General features: G+C 37.5%; 1 protein-coding gene across 1 annotated transcript in view; it reads right to left on the reverse strand.

Moving 5' to 3' along the window:
* Window positions 1–6448: 6448 nt before the first annotated feature.
* The window catches only part of SV2C (synaptic vesicle glycoprotein 2C), a 123721-nt gene continuing 108605 nt past the window's right edge, over window positions 6449–21564 (reverse strand). The window contains exon 13 of the mRNA XM_033009118.2: window positions 6449–16523. Coding sequence (XP_032865009.1) covers window positions 16340–16523 — 184 coding nt within the window. The 3' untranslated portion in view covers window positions 6449–16339. The remainder of the gene's footprint in view (window positions 16524–21564) is intronic.

A 21564-nucleotide genomic window follows, 5' to 3' on the forward strand; every position in this document is an offset into this window, starting at 1 on the left:
ACTCGCCTCTGCTCCCTCTGCCTTGTGTGCCCAGAGGAGAGAGGCAACTGCACAGGCCAGCGCTCCCCTTCCTCAATTCTCCTCTCAGCTCTTCCCTTCCAATGTGTAAGGGCCTGTGGTCATAGCAGAAACCCGAGTTAAAAGGAGTATAAAAAGCTCAAGCTAGACCAAATCTGTGTCAGTTAAAGCATCCTAAATAAATGCGAGATTTCACAAATACAAGATACCATGGCAGGCTGAATGGGTGGGTAAAATGGAGACTTGGAACAGAAGTGCTGAAGTGCTTTTGTCTCTCAGCAACAACAGTCCTTCCCATTGAGGAAGTGATTGTAAATTCTGAACGGTCCTGGCATACAGTCGGAGGCAACACTAAATACCGAAACTCAGTGTCTAGAGGAACAAGTTCCTCAGATTTTATAATGGCTGCTAGGGTGAACCAAGGTAGTTGGAAATATACCTGAGCTCTGTTGGACATCAACCTAAATAAAAAGATAATAATTATGTTGTTATTTATCTTGAAATTGAAAACATGTTTTTTAAAAACAAAATAAATAGTTTGTGGGATGGAGGGAAACAAACATGCAGGTAACTTTGAGCCAAACTTTTTAAGAATGAAACAAGAAGATGTGTATTAAAATGTGTGCAAAGAAGTATTTTTGTATAGAACTGACATCTGAAAAAGAACATGATTAGAGAAATTACTTCAGCGTCAGAAATCTGTCATCTTTCTACCACTTGCAGATCTCATGTTGTTTGCCTTAAAGCTGCAGCTGTCAGAGTAATAAGGTGCTTAAGTTGTTCTGAGGAAAAGAATCTTTTTAGACCTTGTGTTTTGAGGGAAAACCTGCAAATGCAGTCCTGAAAATATCAAAAGCCATATATGCTCTAACACTTCTGTCAGTAAAATCTCATGATTTCCAAGTTAGTGCCATGATTTCAAAGATTTTGAAATAAACCACTGACCCCCTGGGAACAGCAATACTGTGACTCTGAGGTGACTCTCCCCCGGTCCCAAAGTGCACCTTGCAAACCATAGAAGCACCACTCACACTGATGCTGCTGTGCTTGTGGAGCTGTCTGTCGGGTGACATCAGTATCTCAGTCATAGGACTGAGCTGACACTATGTCCCTTTTACCCGACCAAAAGTTGTGGGGTTTTGTTTTGGGGTTTTTGCTTGTTTGTTTGTTTTTGTTGTTGTTGTGGGTTTTGTTTTGTTTTGTTTTGTTTTGTTTTCCAGAAGCCAGCTCAGCTCCCAAAGAACTGCTTAAGTATAAAAGAGAGGGGAGTGATGTGTCTTGTGCTAAAAGTGAGAAGCAATGGTGGGGTGGGAATATCAGGTTATACCATAGCTTGCTATGTCTACCTCTAATTGCCTCATGTTATACATCCTAGCCTTACCTAAGACACATTTCTAAGGTGTACTTTTATATGTCCTTTTCTATCAGATCATGGGTCCCTCCACTTTTCCCATCCTGGTAAGACTTAGTTAAATCCTGCCTGCCAAGGTACCTAAGAAACCAGTTTCTCTGCTTGAACAGGTTTATAAAAAGAAAAGTATTTGTTCAAAATGTCTTGGACAAATGCCCCAGTTCCTGCAAAAGTGGCAAGAGTTTAGCAAGACAGAGGTGGAAATCTTTCTGCAAGAACTCTGCCAGGAAAGAGCTTTTTCCATTTGCCTGTTGAAATAAATATTTATTCATTTAACAGAGTACTTTGGAGAAGAGTGACCCTCCTTGTCTAGACATAATGAATGAGCATAAAAATTAATTCAGAACTGTTTGAAATCAGGGAACATCTGTGCCTGACTGCAGCTCACAGATTCAGCAATAAAAGAATTTTTTATCAGTATGGATGTAGCAAAAGTAAAATCTTTATTGTTTCCTCACATGTTATTCATAACCTATAATTGGTCTGCTTGTGGCAGTGTTTCTTTTGGGGAGGGGATTTTTTGGGGTTTTGCAGTGGGGGTTTTTTTGGTTTTGTAATACAGCATCTGTGTGCTTCTTTGTGATTGCATGTTCTTAGCACTGTTTCCACTCCGCTAAAAGTCTATGCATTATTCACTCATTAATGTATTATTTATTTATTACTCTTGAGGCAGAGCACTTGGAGCTTTGCATTTACAGTGTACCAAGTGACAGCTAAGGAAACCCTACAACTATTTCTTGCCTGCCAACAGTTGCCCCACAGATAAAGCACAGGCTGAACTCCCATGGATTTCCACTAGACTGATTCTGGTCGTCTTATTTCCACTACTTTTCCACTGGCATGGCTCCAGCCTTTTGAAAAGCTCCTCATTATTCACATTAGTGTGAAAAAATGAAGAACGTGTCTAAAAGACTGACAAATTCAGGCTCTGGGAGGCTCAGCAAGGAGAGCTAATCCCAGCATCCAGGACCCTTCACAGGGAACGCAGTGTCAGCAGCCTCCTCTTATTTAAATCAAAATGGCTTCAGTTTGAATTACACTCCTGGAAGCTGCATTGTTGTTTTTCTAAGAGAAAAAGGGTATTCTTCAGATAACCAGATCCCAAATCAGTTGTGGCTGTAGCCTTAAAATCAGGATATGGAATTCCAGGCAAAAACAAACCAGAAGCCTGTGCAGGCTGGAGAGAGCTGGGATTCTGATGCTGGTTCATTGGGTTACAGCAGAACTGCTTGCAGAGAGGCCTTGGAGCTGCCCTCTGCTCGAGACTTGTCCCACCAAAACACATGGCACAGGTGAGCCAGTCTCTGGTTCAGGACGCTTTGCTCACCCATCGCACAAGGCTCATGGTACCTGGGTTTACCAAGGGAAGGATCTCAACCTGCTGCTGGGCAATGATAACTGAAACTCTGTGTGAGCTTTATATTAATAAGGTCTTTCCTGATCCTCTTCATGAGTCCATTTTCCTACTCCACCTGTAGGTTAGATTGGCAATTGCACTGTTTCAACGTGGCTCTTTATTTTCTATAACCAGTGTACTGGCAATAAAATAGCTCCCTTGACATGGCCAGAGTTAATGTTTCCACATAGGGAGGGTCCTGTGTCATTGTGAACAGATATTTTTACTTGGTTTCATCATTCATGTAACAATAACAATTAAAAATAACATTTAATTACAGATGACTTCTTCAACACCTTTTTTGCTTTCAGTTTTTGATCAGTCAATAGTTCTGGTATGCTTTTGCCAGGCCAAGTCTGGAGTTTTTCCCTGGTAATTGGGCTCCATATGTTCATGTATTGAGGTCTTCAACAATTACATACTTGAAATATATTTTAGCTCGCAAAACACATTATGACAGCCCTGCCAAAGACTGCAAAGACTGCTTGGAGTTCACACTAACAGTGTAATACTGATACTGCTGTAACTCAAAAGTATAGCAATATCTTACAGTTCCTTGGGCCTACTCCAACATCTTTACTAATAGATAGTGACCTTCTTTTTTTTTTTTTTTTTTTCTGAACAGATTCACCATTTCATTCAAATTTCAAAAACTCTGATTTTAGCTAACAACTGAGAGGACAAAGTAGAACTCCTCCTGCGTACTGAGAATTGGGCTGCTGAGTAATTGTTCTCAAGGATCCTGAGCTTATTTTCCATGTTATTTTACTGGACAGTAACAAAACAATAATTTATGTAACTCTTTATGGACAGAATGGGAGGGCGGGGGGAACATATTCATAGACAGCAGTTCATCAAGGAACTATACCTGCTGGGTGAGAAATAATCCTGGGAAAAAATCCTAACTGATATGTAATCCTATGTACCAGGAGGATTGTCTTTCGGATAGTCTAGCTCTACCACGAACACTGCAATGCTGTTTATAGGCAGAATCTGGAGTTTGCAAGGGAGTCCTTGGGGGAGTGTGTGCAAGGACAGCTGCTCAAAGGTAAATGATGTAGTAAATATAAGACTCCTGTAATGACTTCACTTCCAGGACACTGGAGAAGGTGGATTACTCTTAGTTTTATCTGATTTCTGATTCCTAGTCTCTGTAAAGTCCAGTGTGACTGCAGAGAGAAAGGTGCTTTTATTTAAAGACAGGAACACCCAGAGAGTCCCGGGGCTAAGTGGTTTGCAGTCTGTATGGTCACAAAACACAATTAAATATGTTATGATACAACGCGTTGTAAAATGCACAATTCAGAGCTATTGTAATCAATGACAAAACCGTGTCTGTAACAGTGAAAAAAAAATGCAGAGTTGTTCTGCAATAATACAACCCTGTGCATTATCATGAAACTTTTTTAGTTAAAGTGCCATTTGCCTGTGGGACAAATGAGATTAGATCTGTAGCCCAGGCTGTATCCGATCAGAATTCAGCCAAACTCTCTGGATATTCAACCAACGTTTTAAGTGGTTACAGCAGGCATTTCACACTTCATTCTTGTAGCTAACAATTCTTACGTACCTACTTTTTTTCATCATTGGACAGTGTGTTTGAGGAATACTTTGACAATTTCATGTCCTGTGACTAGAATTGCCACAGTGTGACTTTTCTGAAGGATGGCAGAAGTTACTCAAGGATTGATAAGGCTGACAGTGCTTTGTCTTCTCATTTTCAAAGCTGGAAACATTAGTGTAGGCATTTCCAGATGTATTTTGTTCATACATTACCACTGATGGCAACATCTGCAGCTTCTGCCTCTAGGTCTAAACATAAGGACAGCATTTGGCTTCCTGAACAAAAGTCATACAGCACTTTGAAGATGACAGTGTACCCTAGTGCAGTTAATAGTGGTACCCGGATCACAGCTGGCAGACCTTTGTGTTTCACTAATACAGCAACTGATGTGGTCAAGTCCTTACCTCAAGCTCTATCCTTCTCTCCCTGAAAGTCTCTCTGTAAAATGGCTTCTGGTGTCTTCCCAGGCTGTTTTGCACATACAACTTTAGTCTGCTCTAGTTAGGTCCACTGAGAGTCAGATGTGACATATAACTGCAGAAAGAGTGGATTCACATGTATACAATGAAAGTTTACATATGGTGGCACCAGAAAACATATGGAGTGGTCTGATTTTCAGCTCAGCTTAATATTTTTAGGAAAGTCTATAAGGAACTTTAAGCCAATGTTTCTTTTCTCTGCTGTCAATATAAAGTGCTAAAAAAGTTCCAGATATGACTAAACAGGATGGGAAGCAGCTCAGGTTAGATACTGATCTTACATCAGCCTAATATATTACATGCGTAACTTTACAGTTGCAACGGATTAAATAATAATCATAGCCTAGTTCACATCCTAGTGGAAACCAAAGCATATGGAGGATGCACATGATCTATTTTAACATTTGGTCTTAGGTAAACGCAGTGCCAGATACCACAAAATGTCTCCTCTGCTTACATTTGCATTCACAGTCCCTACGTACTTGTCTTGTCTCATGTAACATACAGACACACACACATACATGGTGCTCTGAATTCAGCATCACATTTTTGCTAGCATAACCGTGTCACATATATGCATATGCTTGCAAAATTCTACAGAGAAATGTAGTCCTACAAAATGAAGTGTCCTGTTTGCAGGATGATGTGCTCCACTTCAAGATTCCCTGCTACTAGATATCTTCTAGACATTAGGTGAAGTTTCTGAAAGTTAGCTATGAAGAATGTGTGCAAATCTTCTCCTACACTCCCTTTTGGATTGCTATCTTATCTTCTGGACAAAATCCCAGGAGAGTAGGAGACACATGCATAAAAGTTTAATCTCCACTAGAGGGTGACCACAGTGAAATTATGCTACTAATCCCCTTCAAATACAGCTAGATGAGGATTTACATGTAAGGAGACCTAAAATACAGAATAGTACCTCTGTTGGTTGTACTTAATAAATGCAGAAAGCTTCTTCTGTGCAGTACCACAAAATACTCCAGTTGACAAAGGACAGTCACAAAATCGTACATGTCCTTGGTTGTAGTGTTCTGCAGACAGTGCTCTTGCATGATCTGAAAAATGCTTCAATCCACATGTAGCTGAAGTTTTCCCTACTAGTGACACAGCTGAAGAGGCTCATGTGTTTTGTTTAGTCCATCATCTGTTTGGAATAACCTATATTTGGAAATGTATTTCTGATCCAGTCATGGATATGGCAGAATATAAATAACTCAGCAGTTTTTTGTTATTTTAAAGTTACCACATTTGATCTGTTGAAGCTTTTCGGAGGCCTTTAGTGTACAAACGCAATGAGGAATTAATGTTGCAATGCTGCTTCAGTTTTTAGGGTTTGGTTGGGGTTTTTTTTGGTGAATACCAAGTTCTTATGGAACCATAGTTTATTGTATAAATTTCCATTGGCCTTTTGGATGCATGGATCATCATACCTTGCAGCAGTGTGCTTTTCACATAGAGTTAGACCCTTTTGGTGATAACATACCCCTGCAGTGCAGTTATGCAGTGAAAGGCCAGATGTCTATTTTGTGCAATTATGTACCATAAAAATATGAATCCCAGATGGTTGACTAAAGAACTTTGTCTCTTGCAACCATAGCAACTTTTATTCTGTCTTTTTTTACGGTCATTTACATTGCTTTAACTTTATTAACTTGTTCCATGCTTTCTTTTAATACATGTTCAACCTCTGTTACAGGCACTAAAGATGAGGTAGATAGAGAGCCTTTGTAAAAGAACTAATTAAGGTAAAACATCTGTTTTCAGTATTTTGTGGGTAGTGAAAAATGATGTTCTGGCTATCATCACACCTGATATATATTCATTGCAGAGAACAAATCTTTATTTGAATATAGTGGAGCAAAAAAATGCCCCTGTATTAATCTGTTGTACACTAAATAACTTCGCATTTGTTACATGGATGATAAATATTTGGCAGATAAATTTATAAACACTTCCACGCTTTATATATTTATACTGTACACAGTCATCCTACACAGAGCATGCCCTTTCACAAGTATACAGACAGCTTTCCTCAGGGTACTTAATCAAAACACTTGGTCAAACATTTTGGAAGTTGGCAATCTGATACAGAGGAGCATACTGGAAAGATGAGTTCACAATTGTGCCAGCTGGACTTAAAATGAAAAATTCAGAACTCCAAAAGAGAGAATTTATCAAGGCACACACATGCAAACACGTATATACAATAGTGATGACTGCAACCTGCTTTACAGGAGATCACACACAGCAGTAAGGAAAACAAAGAAAGAAAGAAACAGAAGGGTCAGGACCATTGCCAAGATCTTGTTGGAGATTAGCGGATCTGTAAGTAAACATGTATAAATGGGAATTTGACTTCAAAGTAGCTCATTACTGTATATACAATATGTACATGTTTCCTTGCATTAAGAAATGGAGACTGTCAGAAATGGTTATGATTTCCTTGACAACATATGCACGCTAACACACCTGCACTTTTGTACTCTAAAGACAGTTTGAAATATTGTACTCCCAGTTGGCTCAGAGCAATTGGCAATTTGAGTGGAAGTTTAGTAGGAGAAACTGGGAACAGAGTACATCTCACGAGAAACTAGGAAAGAATACATGTTTTCCTTCTCTTGCTCAGCCTTAGAAAATGCTAACAAGTTTTTAAGAAAATCAGTAATCTGACAATGACAATAAATTACAATGAAGTCAAAGAGTTCTACTTTCAGTACCTTGTCCTTGATGCCTGGCTTCTGCATGTCATTACACTGTAAAGGAGACTGCCCACTTAAAAAAAAAATCTGATTATGTATAGTACATTATTGCATATATTTGAAGCCAAGTATGAGATACAATTTAGTTGTCATGATGTTATGCAGCTGAGGGTAATGTAGCATTTTTTTGGAATGTTTTAATTGTGATTTTTAATACAATACTCTATAGAAAATGGTTAAAATAAGCTGTCAGTTGATTTATTAGGCTTGCAGCATGGGATGCTATTAAAAATCCTTTTACTGTTTGGGAAACATTACGTTCATAGGGAAAAAAAACAGGCTAAAATTATTCATGTTAAAAATAAGGGCTAAAATAATACATTGCTCTCACAACAATTCCAGCATGACAGTATAGACAATAATGTATTTAATAGTTTTGAAAGAGAAAGCTAAGATCCTGATCCTGTAAATTCCTTCACTGATTTAAGCAGGGATCAGTTTACACACACAATACCAGTTTCATGTAACACCTTGTAGGATCCTAAACCACCAGGAAGACAATAAATGCAGTCGGTAGCAACCTGGTGCATTTTTTTAAAACTCTTTATAAATGAGCTATCTTTTCTACAGTGCTCATTTCATGCTTGCTCTCATTTTTGTTGCAAATGTCAGTAAAAACCTTCACTAGTGAAGCACTAATGAAATCAGTCAGTGTATCAGAATGGATTTGTGGCACGAAGAAACAGGAAAGAGCTGTAAGGCTTGTCAGAGTTGTGGGGAGGTTGTGTTTTGTAAGCCGCTCTCCAAATTTTACCATTCTCCTTTTCCTTCTAAACTATTGGTTTTAACCTATGTTTACAAGTTTCCAAATAGAAGGTACTATTATCTACTACTACTTTGAATCTGAATGGCAATTTTCTACTTAAAACTGTCTATCCATGATAACAGTTAGAAACTATATGCCATAGTCCCACTCAGTGAGTACATCTTCCTTTTGGAAAAACCCACTGCTTTCCAAAAGTACTATGATGCGGGCATTGTTACCCTTTCATAGTTTCCTCCCAAAGGTTTGGTATAGACTGATATGCAGTTTATCAAGTCATAGAACACATGAAAAAAAAAAAAAAAACAAACAAAAGAAAAAAGAATTGCAAGCTGCTTGAGTTTGTTTGTTTAGTTTGTTTTAATCTTAGTAGAGAGTTGGCTTTCCTATAGCAAATATACACTGTTAGGTCCTGTGGAAAGAATACTCTCTTTCTTCTGCTGTTTTCTTAGTTCTTCAGCATGTGTGCATGTCCCCCACAAGAGAAAACACACTGCAAAGAGTGAATATCCTGTGAAGAGGGAAGGAGAAATGTAGCAGTTGCCAGAGCTTTTGAAAGAGCTCTCTCAGCCTCACTCTTCTGTGTGCATATGCTGTTATTTTCACCCTAGATTTGCTCAAATTATAGCTGCAATTACTTTATACAGCAGTAATTACTGTAGAAGATCTTTGTGGGTGTTAATCATTAATTGAAAGACACCCTGGCAATGGTTCTGTTTCAGGCTGGTCAAAGATTGCTGATAAGAACAGCAGCAAACAATTGTTTAACCACATTACTAGAACATACAGCATCTATGTATGCAGAAACAATAAAAAACATACAATACAGGAAGACACAGACATTTTCTCACACATTACACAGAAGTGAACATGTTAAGATCCACATGGAATAATTTGAAGGAATTCTGGCTGAATAAGACAAAATTAATAGATTTTAGAATTTTATGTGTCTGGGAGTGCTGGTCTCCTAGTCACTGGAACATGACCAGTGCCTTTGCACAATGTGCTGGTTTGCTGTTTGGCACACTATGGTGGCGAGGTTGGGGGGAAGGCTACGTCCAAGTCAGAGCTCATTTCTCAGATCATTTCAGAAGTTCCCTTCCAATAATTGGAAGCTAATGGCCAGCTAAGATGATGAATCTTAGCATCCCAACAATTTTGCACATGAATAAGTAAAGGGTTCTGCCTAAGGAGCGGAACAGGGTGTTATTTGTGTTCAAAGCATAATGCACAATGCAGAAAATAATACTTAGTGTCATCAAGACTGATATGAGAATATAGTTTGTAAGTGTTACATCCACCTGTGTTATAGGGAGGGGAGTGTGTGTATACTCACCCACACGTGTGTCTGTATGTGTATTCACCTCTAACTGTGTAATACCTCTTCTTTACAATAGACAGTATTATATAGATGCAGGCTAGGATTTAAGGAAAACAGATGACAAAAATAAAGGTAATAGAACCCTAGGCCTCGAAATCTTCCTCTTCATAGTTTGTATTTAATTTGATTCCAATTCATTAGTATTTCCTGAACCCCTTCTTTTGAAAGATCACCTTTTAACTGGGTAAGTCAGGTTTACATGGGATTCAAAAATTACATTTACCATATGGCCAGTGGGAGACAAACATGTATTTCCAAGGCAGACAGTAAGAGGATAGAAGACATGTCTTATAGCTTAGAAAACATGCAGTATTATCAGAGGTAAATATTAGGTGACAACTCTAGCTCTAAACAATGGATGAAACTGGAAGAACACATAGGACATTGGACTCGAGTACTGTGCTTGTGATGAGTTATGAGCACTGTCCATTAGCAGCAAGTAACTTCAACTTGCTTGGTCAGGACTACTGGTGAAAACTGAGTGGCAGGTGGTAGATGTCCAAAATTAGAAAGTAGGAAGATGAGCAAAAAATCAGATCCTTAGGATCCAAGCATAATGATCTTAGGTGGTTAGCTGTGGAGAGAGTGATGAAAGCCAGACTGCCAGCAATTTCTCTCTTTCACTTGCAGATGGATGTGTCTGGCTACAGCTCAGAAGTGTTGATGGACAGAGTAGGGGAAAGATCTCTACAAATCTTCTCAGGTATGTGTCATTAAAATGTATATTCATGAATACCCTGAGTGGAAAGGACAATACTTTTGTGTCAGGTCATACTCATACAATACCTTCATTGTTAAGTAATCTCCAATCTTTGGTTATTGGACTGTGTACTGGTCAGAAGCAAGCAATATCTTCTAGACCTTTGTCAATCAGGGAAGATTGTTTACCCCAGAAACCAATTACACCTGTATTTTCCCCCATTTTTTTCCTAAGTATTTTGATCCTAGTAAGTGTATCTTCTGTGTATGTCATGGGAGGACACTGCCAAAAGTTACTGGTTTATTAATTTTTAGTTGGACAGAATGTACTCCAAGGGCTATGAAACATGGTTACATATTGCAGGTCATCATCTTTGGAGATAATTCGACCTATTATCAAATAATAAAAGTGAATAAATCAGGCCCATTTTGTCTTTTTCTTGTTTTTGAAATGCTAAGCCACTGCATCAAAGAAAGGACCTGAATGTGGATGAAGTTCTATATATTACTCTTACACATCTAGAGTAGGAGTAAATATTGAAGGAACGTTCCTTTGCAGGAAGAAGTAGGGTATTCACCATTGTAAAAAAAATAAAGGATGCCGATAACAATAATGGATCCAAAAATACTTTGCATCACTTGTTTGAAATAACTAATGTTAAAAGAAAGCAAATGAAGCTGATTTCAGCATATAGACTGGTTGTAGATTGAGTGAGGGTAAGTGAAAGTGAGGGAGATCTGCAAATAGCATTATAAATTAGTGCTCTCTAATTCAGGTTCTGAACTGAGTTCCAGATTTTCTGGCTAACATGTCTCTGCTAATTCCACATCACTGTCTGACCCCTGTTTTTCCTTCAAACCACAGGCAAAAGTCTGTCTTTTCATGTTGTGTTTCCTGAACTAATAGCATTGGAAAGTACTAATTCAGGCAAATACCTAATATTTAACAGTAAGTTTAATGAACAAGAAGACAGGAAATACAGAGGAAAAGCAGTCTCTCCCACATGCTTTCTTCTGGAATATAACTGAACATGTGTTTTCTTTCAAGACTCCAGAGGAAGTGAAGCATTTCTGTTTTCACTTTTTGTGTATTTGACCCCCTGAGTGCAAGGATTCATTTTTTAACATTGTGATTGAAATTTCAATTGCATTTCCAGGTTATTAAACAGGAAACATGGCTTGTAAGTTGTATTAGCATGATATCATCTTGTTTAGGTAAAGAGGTGTGACTCGATGTAAACATCTTTCTCTGACTGATGAAGATCATTTTAAAACTCACAGAGAAGAGAGCTAAAGCCCAGCACACAGAGGCTTTCCATAGAGGGGCCAAGGACTAGATTATATTGCTAAGAATTCCAATCAGCAGTTGTGCCTCAGGAGCAGTTACACAAAGATACCACACTATAGTAGCAGAAAAAGAAAACAAGAACAGAATTTCTTACAAATGGAGCTGAGCTGGGCACACAGACAAGATTCACCCATATCTGCACCTACAACAAAAGTAGTCCAGCAAGGGCCATTCTGAGAGGAGACCCCTCCTTGTATTAGTTCAGCCTTCTGGATACACAGGGAAATGTGGAGTCTGGCTGCCTCAAATGGGTAAAATTGTCTGAAGGACTTCTGAGCTCACTTTCCATCTTGGTTTAAAAAATGATGGCCAAATTGAAAAAGACATGTGGCAAACCTTCTTATGGAATGTTACTATGAAGCCAGAAGCAAGGGAGACCATGAGCAGCAAGTTTTGACTTTATTTAAGACTGGTCCTGTAGTGAAAAAAGCAATGTGGGATGGAATGAATGGAAGGACATGAAGAGAAAAAGAGCAGAGCTTGAGTTACCAGTCTTACTTTGAGCCACTTTTCTAAGATAATGAACAAAGAGTAGACCAGAAGAGCCATGAGGAAGGAGGGCTAACACTTTTTCACCTGTGTGGAAGTTTTGTAGTACACACCTCTGGAAGGGCACTTGCATAGGGGAGGAAGGCTTTCCAACATATAATTCATTTGAAATTCCTTTCAGCACTCCAGAAAAAATGAACACCTAGTCCTGATTCCATTGCTAGGAGTCCGTAATCAGCAATCAACGCAACGCATACCAAATGTTATAGTACATGCTTCCAACCAACAAGGTGCTAGCATGAATATAGCCAACCTGGTTAAAATGTACAAACACAGTGAATAAGATGCTTTCAAGAAATAAGAGTTTGCTAAGTCAAGCTCTACTATCAGAAAACCTTTAATGTGTAAAACTAATTAAAATAAAATTTCTTTGCCAAAAATGAAAACATGTGGTCTCTCTTGTGGACATTTTTAAAATTTGAAAGTAGTTGACTGTCATGGTTAATACCATTCTAAATACTGTCGGTCTTCCTTGGTCTTTAGGGGCCACTGTACTTTTTGTCATTGCTGTGGTTGGGATGAGTCTTTCAGCTTTGCAGGAGAAGTGCCCTAGACCTTATATCCTACTTCAATTTAGACTGAAAGAAGTTTCCAATTAGTGGTTAGTCAATTCAGTGACCAAAACAGACAAATAAGCAGTTTTGATTATATATGTTTGATAGCTCTGATACACAAATGTTACCAAGTTTGGTTCTCTGTGTGTATCAGGGTTCTAACCAGGTCACTAGGATATTCTTTGTGAGAAATATAAGTGAATAGACATAGAAAGGAAGCGTAATTCCTACTGTCCATTATTTATTACCTAAGATTGCTCCGGAAGCTGCAAAAAAAGACAAATTCGCTAAAGACCAGCCAAATGACTTTTGTTTATAATGTATTATTTGTGTCCAGATCTCCATAGATTAAGTATTTCTGTTCCAGCCTGTGGACTGTACCTATCTAACCAAGAATTTGTAACTTGAAATTGCATTAACTTCTTTTGTCTTTGTGAAATAAATCTTTACTGTGCTCAAGCCCAAACAATAGGTTATTCAAACAGCTTGACGCTGGCTTGTGCACTAGTTCAAATCTGTTGAGCCAACTGGCTCACCAGCTAGGGAAATTCTAGCTTTAAGTACTGTTTAATATGTTGGAAATGTTCATGGATTTTTTTAATTTGTTCATCTCTTCCATTTACTTTTTCTCCCCTTTTCTACCCACTATTCTTTTTTCCTTTACCTACCTCAGAACACTCTAATTCTGGACCATGTAAGGTCGATGTAGTTGTGAATTTTGTTCTTTACTAATTCCTGTTGTTGCTATATTCCACTTCATCCAGACTTAGTTACATACCTATGACATATTCAGGATTTATGATAAGAACCATCATTGAAATCAACGTAATTTTACATGTAATGAGATTTTAATGCGTTAGCCTTGAACTGTAGCTCTCAAAAGTTGAACCTTATTTTTCTGTGGCCCAATTTCTCCACACTGGTCAGGTGGCATGAAGTGATGGATCTGGATGCTTTTCAAAATTACATACAGAGATGGACAGAATATACTACTTCAAGCAGACAGTGCATAGTGCATAACAAGACAATGTAATATTTTACCATTGCTGTTGATGTTCACTCCAAATATGTACAGAGGCTTCAGATTTCAAAATAAATTGTGCAGTAAGTACAAGGAGGAGGGCACATGCTACTAATGAATGACACAGAGCAATAGGGCTCAAATATAATTCTCATTGGAGAAAACAGCCTTGGCATAATACTAAGACTATGACTAGTGAACAAAAGTAACAGATGCAAAACTAAAACCAGCATTTTGTTCTTCACCTGGAACTTGGTGAAAAAGAATTCTTCCTCCTTTTTTTTTTTCTTTCTTTTTAACATAGGTTAGAAATTTAAAAGACATGTTTAAATCAAATTTAAATATAAAATATTTCATTTATAATATCTTAAATGTTTATACTGCAAAATAAACACACTTCCTAAACTTTGTTTCTTACTATATTATATTTAAATTATCAACATCAAAAAAATGCCCACAAGTTTTCCATACTCATGCTTTTTTAACTCAGCTACTTTCTTAATTTCTTAATAGCAGAAAACCACATCTTGGGCTAACATTTTGGTGCTACAATGTGTAGCACAAGCATTTATTAGTAAGCAAAAAATGTAACTTCTAGAATCAGTAAATTATTACAGTAAGCTTTAAATGTAATTAATGATCTTCTTATGGGGACTTCTACTGACACTTTCAATACCACTAAGATGATGACTGACACAGAATACAGTGATAGATATTACTACCCAAAACTAATGAAAAAAAAATCTATCTTACTACACAATGACCTCTTCTGAGAGCCTGATTTCTTTGGCAATGATTCAACCACCTAATAAATGTTGTCAGAAATAATTTTAAAAACCTGATAAATATTTCTTTATGTTTTATAATAAATTTGTTCTTCGAAACTTGAAACTGCAGACAGTTCATCAGCTGATATAAGTTGTTTTAGCTCCACTGAAATCAATGACAGTTTCTGTCATCATAGGATCTGTTAATTTTATAAATTTATTTGTATTAAATTTTGAATGCTAATATTTTAAAGAGATCCCATAGCATTTTGCATAGCAGTAGGACTGGTGAGGAACTCTTTACTGTAATTCAGAACAGTCCACAGCATATCGCTTAGAAGAAATATATTTACTATCATTTACTCTCCATCCTTGCACTTAGTCTAATAAAAGCATTACCTCTCCCTGCCACCTTGTGATAGCTTCCTTCTTAATGGACTTTCAGAGAGATATTGGAAAGTGTTAAATGGTGAGATATTTCTAGAACTATTAAATATCAGCTGAGAAAATGGTTATATAAAGAAGTGTATAAACTCTGAAAAAAATGAAGGTATTTTCTAGATTTGTTTTCTTCTTGTTATTATATATATATAAAAAAAATCTTTTGAGATGTTTTAATTACATTATACTCTATATTGAAGTTATGACCTGACTCAATTTACTAGGTGCATTCTATGGTCATATATTTTTAGAACCATTCACTGATACAGAAAAATGTATTAGAAGTGTAAATACCAAACAAGCTTCTGAAAGCATCTTACTTTTCATATAGTTCAGTGATCTGATTCTTCCATTATTCATACTTACAACAACATAAATATTTGCTTTGATTCATTCCTGGATTAAGACAAATTCACTTTTTTAAAATGGTAAAAATATTCCAGATGCCACAAGTGAGAAGAAAACAAAATTTTTCTGGAGGATCAGCAGCAAATTATGAAACTGTTTATTATATTATTCTATTTGCCGCTTACCTATATGGTCTTTTCATCTCCCTGAAGTAGCTGTTGCCTTCTCCTCAGCAAATATGAGATGCAGTTGGTAATCTTCACTTTAGACTGAATCTGCCTAAAAAGGTTTCCCAAGAAAGAGGCATTGCCACAAGTTTTTGCTATCTAAGTACAGCTGCAGAACTGTGTTCTCAGTTCCGAAGTGATCTGTGGATTTTCTTAATTAATGCTACATGCACTGATACATTAATATTCTCTGAACCGATACTGCCAAGTAAGACTAAGACTTGTATGCCTATACTGTTACAGAAGCTCACAATGTCATGGCCAAATTTAGCACATATTTTTTATATAATATGACTGCTTGCATTTTAAATATCTAATTATCAGTACGGTTTTTACCTTCCTGGGCATGTCACCGAAAGTGTTTTAAGAGGTAGCTTTGCAGTTTGAAGTTAAGTGGTTTGAATAGCAATGTATGCAAGCAAACAAAAGTGGAATTTCAAACTTTCATACAGAGGTTTCTAAATCTCTGCCACTCCAAATTATCTTTTGAGTTTGATTTCTGACATCTGAGCACTCTACTAAGAGTTGAGAATCTGAAGCCTTTGCACCACCAGTCAGGAGAGTTGACATTTGTACAAAGGAAGAAATAAATAGTAAATGGCTTTTTCCAGTTACATCAACACCTGGGTTCTTGTGTCAGGAAGCCGAAGTCCTACCAGACCTCCACATACTAGAACAGTAGAAGCAAGTAGAATAGGGATTGCTTTGGTGATACCAACAAGAGAACCAAATATTAAGTTTCCAAGTACAGCTGCTGCTTTGCATAGTGCATTCAAAAAGCCAAAGCCTGTTGCCCTAGAAGAGAAAACACAAGAAAGTTAAAAAATAGGTGAAAGAATAATGCCTTTGAGACAAATCATCAGTGGGAATAAATCACTATAGCTCTGATATCTTAAATGGAATTTATGCCAACAAGGATTCAGTGCTTGTCTTTATAATACAAAATCAAAGCTCAGCTGCAACAGAATTTTATTGAGGCAAATTCATTCTGCTGCCTCAGGGACAAAATGTGAAATGAATGAATAGGTAAGTTTGCAACTCTGCAGTAGGTCAAAGGACTTGAAAATGGAAATTCAGTAACGCTTAAAATCCTGAATTGGGAAGCAGGAGGTGTGATTGGTGATTTGGGAAACAGGTCATCCGAATAAAAGAATGATCATCTTGGAGCACTGAACAGAAATGAATTTATTACATGTGGAATACATGTTCAATCAGTGCTTTTTCAAAAGGCTAATGAGACCTACAGTAGTAATGAATGTTTGTCACTTAGAGGTAAAGACAATAAGTCATAAAAAAACCTGCTTGGTGCAGAGGAGATATCTGAGAAACTTTACAGAAGAGGGAAAGCAAATATATTGCCAACAGAAAGTATAACACAGACAACTGAGGCACTCTTGCATTGCAGTGGTGTGATCCTGGTAGTCTGAATTAAATATTTTAGATGTTTGGTAGCCCATGCCTTGGGCTGGAATAGATTTTTGGTAACTAGAATAGTGCTGTTTTAGATTCAGCACTGGTTTTGGTATGAGAAGAATGCTGATAGAACACTGATGTTTTCAGCTGCTACTGAGATTTCAAGGTCTCTCCAACTCCCCATGTCCTGCCCGTGTGCAAGTGCACAAGAAGCAGGGAGGGAGCATGACCAGAGCACCAGACCCAAACTGGCCAATGAAATATTCCATATCATGTAACGTCACGCTCACTATATAAAGGAGGGGTGGTTGGGAAGGGGCTCTCTCTCGCTCGCTTCCAGGGTTGCGATTGGAGGATCTTGATATTTTGGGATCGCTATCCAGGAATGGGCTGGGTATTGGTCAGCGGGTGGTGAGCAATCGCACTGTGCATTGCCCGTTTATATTTTCTATTGCTGTCATTGTTTTCATTTTACTACCATTATTAAACTGTTTCTATCTCAACCTGCAAGTCTCCCTTTACCCCTCCAATTCCCTCCCCCATTCCCAGGTTGGGAGGGAGGGTGAGTGAGTGGCTGTGGGGTGGTTGACTGCCGACCAGGCTCAAACCACAACAATATATATATATATATATATATATAAAATAGAGATGTATTATGCAAACTGCCATAATTTTAATTATATTTTGACATAACATTATGATTCATAGCTGCAGGAATAAGCTTGTCCTACCAATAGTGTCATAACAAAAATATCTCTATGATAGTAGAATGCCTAACATTTCTCAAATCTCTTAGAAGTGAAAGAGAGAAGGTCTATGAGGACCTCACACTCTGTTTGCTGGAATAAAATAATCAGAATCAGAAGGATAGATGTTCTCCTTTTCGGAACAAAATATTTCTTTCTTGTTAATAATGAGCACTGTCATTAGAAGGAAAAAGCCCCCAGTCTAAACAGCAGGGATTAGCAGAAATGCTAATGGTGAGTGACTAAAAAGAGCCCTAATTATTGCATTAAGGTACATGTGAGGGAAAGGACAAGTCCTCTGTTCAGATGTAACCTGAATTCCTAGGAAGTAGGTTTGAGAAACTTCTACTGGAGCTCTTATAGAGCAGCCCAGAGAATCAACCTGAAGTAAACTTGATCCCAAATGGGAGCACAGATATAAACTCTCAGCGTGCTCCACAGACTATTTTTTGATTCTGAAAACATCAAACCATGGTAACAAGGGAGAAGACATCCTCTGTCTCAGGTAACTAATAGACATGGCCACAGCCCAGAGTGTCACTCATTCATCTCTTCTGCAAATCTGAAAATCTGGATCTCAATAGTGTTCATCAGTCAATAGTGTTCATCAGTCAGGCCCTTTGGTGTCCTACATCCAAGTCTTGTATGGGCGGAGAGGTAAAATCTTCTGTCTAGTATAGTTGACCAGGATATAGGGGTTTTCAGCACTGTCCATGCCCTGACTGTATCTGATATGCTGTACTTCAGAATTATACCACTCCTGGCATATCTGAGGAATCCACACCAAAAGAATGATGAAGGTAGGTCTAGAAGCTTCTGGTGTATTTCTAAATTGCTCTACTTTGGTCTAAGAAGAACAACTCTATTTAACTCACAGAGTCATCTCCAGAATCTGATCAAGATTCAGAAATATGTTTATTTGAAGAAATGGTGCTTGGTATTCATAGTATTCATTTGTCTGTAGCTGCAGACTAAAGTCAACCCTCTTGCTTAAAACACTATAGAAGTAAAATCAGAAGAGCTGATACTTACTGGTCCAGCACCTGCTCTGTGTATTATATGCCTTTTCTAATCCCAGGAAAAGAGACAAGTTAGTCTCTTTTGCTGGGTGATTATAATCATAATATACTTATTATTAGTTTGGTGGTATGTGTTTTTCAATCAACAGCAGTAGTTTTGTCTCTCTAAAATACCCAAGATTTAGCAAAGTCATTATTATTTTGTCTGAAGTAATCATAATTCTTCTTTGTGTAAAACATTACACCCATCCAGATATTTCATGACAATAAGTATCAGTGATATCTAAGGAAGGAGAGACAGGTCCTTCTGATGGCAGAGAAGAAACTACCCAGAAAAACTAAAAAAAAAAAAAAAAAGTAAGCAAAAGAGCCTCAGATATGCCTCCTCAATGCCTTTACTTTAAAGCCTTTATTTGCTTGTTTTTAATAATTTTGATTAAATCTGCAGTACTTTTACATAATACTTAGTGCCAAGAAAATATAAACATGCACATCCTGGAGATAACCATCTTGAAAGAGACATGCTCTGTTTTCTGATGGTGCAGACTAGTGAGGGCTGCCAGAGAGCTCACTGCTGAGAGCAGTAAATGAGGAAACTTTGGAGGTGTTGCTTGTGAAGATTTCTGATAGAAAAACATTTGCATCAGCTCCTTGTAAATGCCTTCCTCAGAGGCGGAATAAGCAAGTTAAAACTTGACCATTTTAAGGATGACTTCTGGAGGAACTGGTCCAAAGGAGGAGTGGGAGAGGCACTGAAGGAAGCAGCAAAGAGTCACCCTAATGGGGTAATATTTCAAAGGCTACGGGAAGAAGATCAAATCTCTACCACAGAAACATCTGTACTATAAGGGCAGATAAACCCCAGAATATCTGGAGGAAGCTGACCCAAAATAGGCAGAGGCTCCTGAGAGGGAAGGAGTTCAAGATTGACACATCTTCTAGGGTCAACAAGAGTGCAAGTAGGAAGGAGAAGCATGAAGAAGTATGAAGAAGAAGAAGAAGCAGCATGTGGTAAAATAGACTTTATTGCAAAGAGGTAGCAAGAAGTTAAAGACAACACAGCCAACCTGGAAAGCAGAGTTTATGTGGTAGGATAACAGGTTACAGCTATTCCGAACAAGTTGAGGAAAGGAGAGAAAAGAGTCAGAACTGCTCTAATTTCAGCTTTATATACGCACAGAAAGTATTTCTAAAGTTATGGCGGTGACTGCTTGTGATCAGTGTCTGCACATGTAAATATTATTTCTTCAGCTGCCAGTGCTAATGTAAAACCAAATTTGCCCTCAAATAACAGTAACAGGAGAAAACCAGCGTTCACATAGGGAAAATAGACACTTAGTCATCCACAGCCTAAATATATTCAGAGAGATAGCAGAAGTCCCCAAAGAATACACAGATTTAGCTAAAGCAAATTTGAATAGATAGAAGCAGGAAGTCTTTGGAAAGGCAATAGCACAAAACATATGGGGATGTTTTATATTGTGTTGGTTTATACTGCCTTATAAAGGTAAGATGTTTCACAGATGCTATTTGCTCATATCAACTAGCTATAACAGGAGTCTGAATATAATTTTCTGAGCAATTTGGGCCATTTATTTTCATGTGCTGGACTCTACAGATAGCACATTCAGGGCTCCCATTGTGCTTTAGATCTATTATAGGTTACATACTCAAGATTACCTTAATAAGGTTCAAAGTAATTTTATAATACAGTATCTCTTATATCTGAGCAAAATGAAGGTAATTTGTTGTCACTGAAAAACCAGTTCTGCTTCTTGAAATGAACTTATTCAGTTTTTCCAATTGCAAGGGGACATTATTAGTCTCATCTCATTAATGTTATCAAATTATAAACAAAGAAGAATAAGACAAAATAAGCCTATTTTTTCAATCTTTTAATCTTTAAGCATTTTTCAGGCATGTCCGTTTGCCTAAAATATGCACATCATTGGCAGGAACAGTAAAATTTTTACAGGTTTAAGTAATATGTTGTAGTGACCGGTACCTGAAAAGAACTGTCACCGTTCAATGTTCTGCCTTCAAATCCTTCAATTTTAATATTGTGTTTGAATGTGAATTTGTTGTGTACTAATAGTCAGAATAAAGTCATTAAGCAAACTGTTGAGTTCTAGGAATAAAAAATTCAGACTTCTTTGTTTTTAAACGTCGTTCTTAGAACAGCGTTTGTAATTCAAATCAGCTAAAATCTGTACTAATTTATGCCTTTATAATTAATTCTACTGAATCCAGGGGAGTAAAAATAACCAGGCAATAAAAATGCGGTAATTCACATACATATATGAGCATAACCTAGACTTGCAGCACTAGTACAGTCTGTGCTACAGTGTTTCAGGAAGATGTTAGAGTGTATGAAAAGTCTGCAAATGATCAAAGATATGTGGTGTGTCATCTCAATGTAATGAACGAATTAAGTGAAAAAATCCAAAGTCAAAGTCCATTACTATATATACCAATTTCCCTTATGTTCATCATTTACTGGATGAAGCACGGGCACAAAAATGTCTTTGTGATCCCATGAACAATCCTTATTACTTGTCAAGGGATTTTGGTAACAAGAATCCCTTGTCCAGCTAGAGAATGACATTAAATCTTTCAGTCACATCAGTAAGGTAATGCTGGTGAATCAATTAGGGATTG

This window comes from Tyto alba, unplaced genomic scaffold (assembly GCF_018691265.1).
Source record: "Tyto alba isolate M040663 unplaced genomic scaffold, T.alba_DEE_v4.0 Super-Scaffold_42, whole genome shotgun sequence".
Classification (NCBI taxonomy): Eukaryota; Metazoa; Chordata; class Aves; order Strigiformes; family Tytonidae; genus Tyto; species Tyto alba.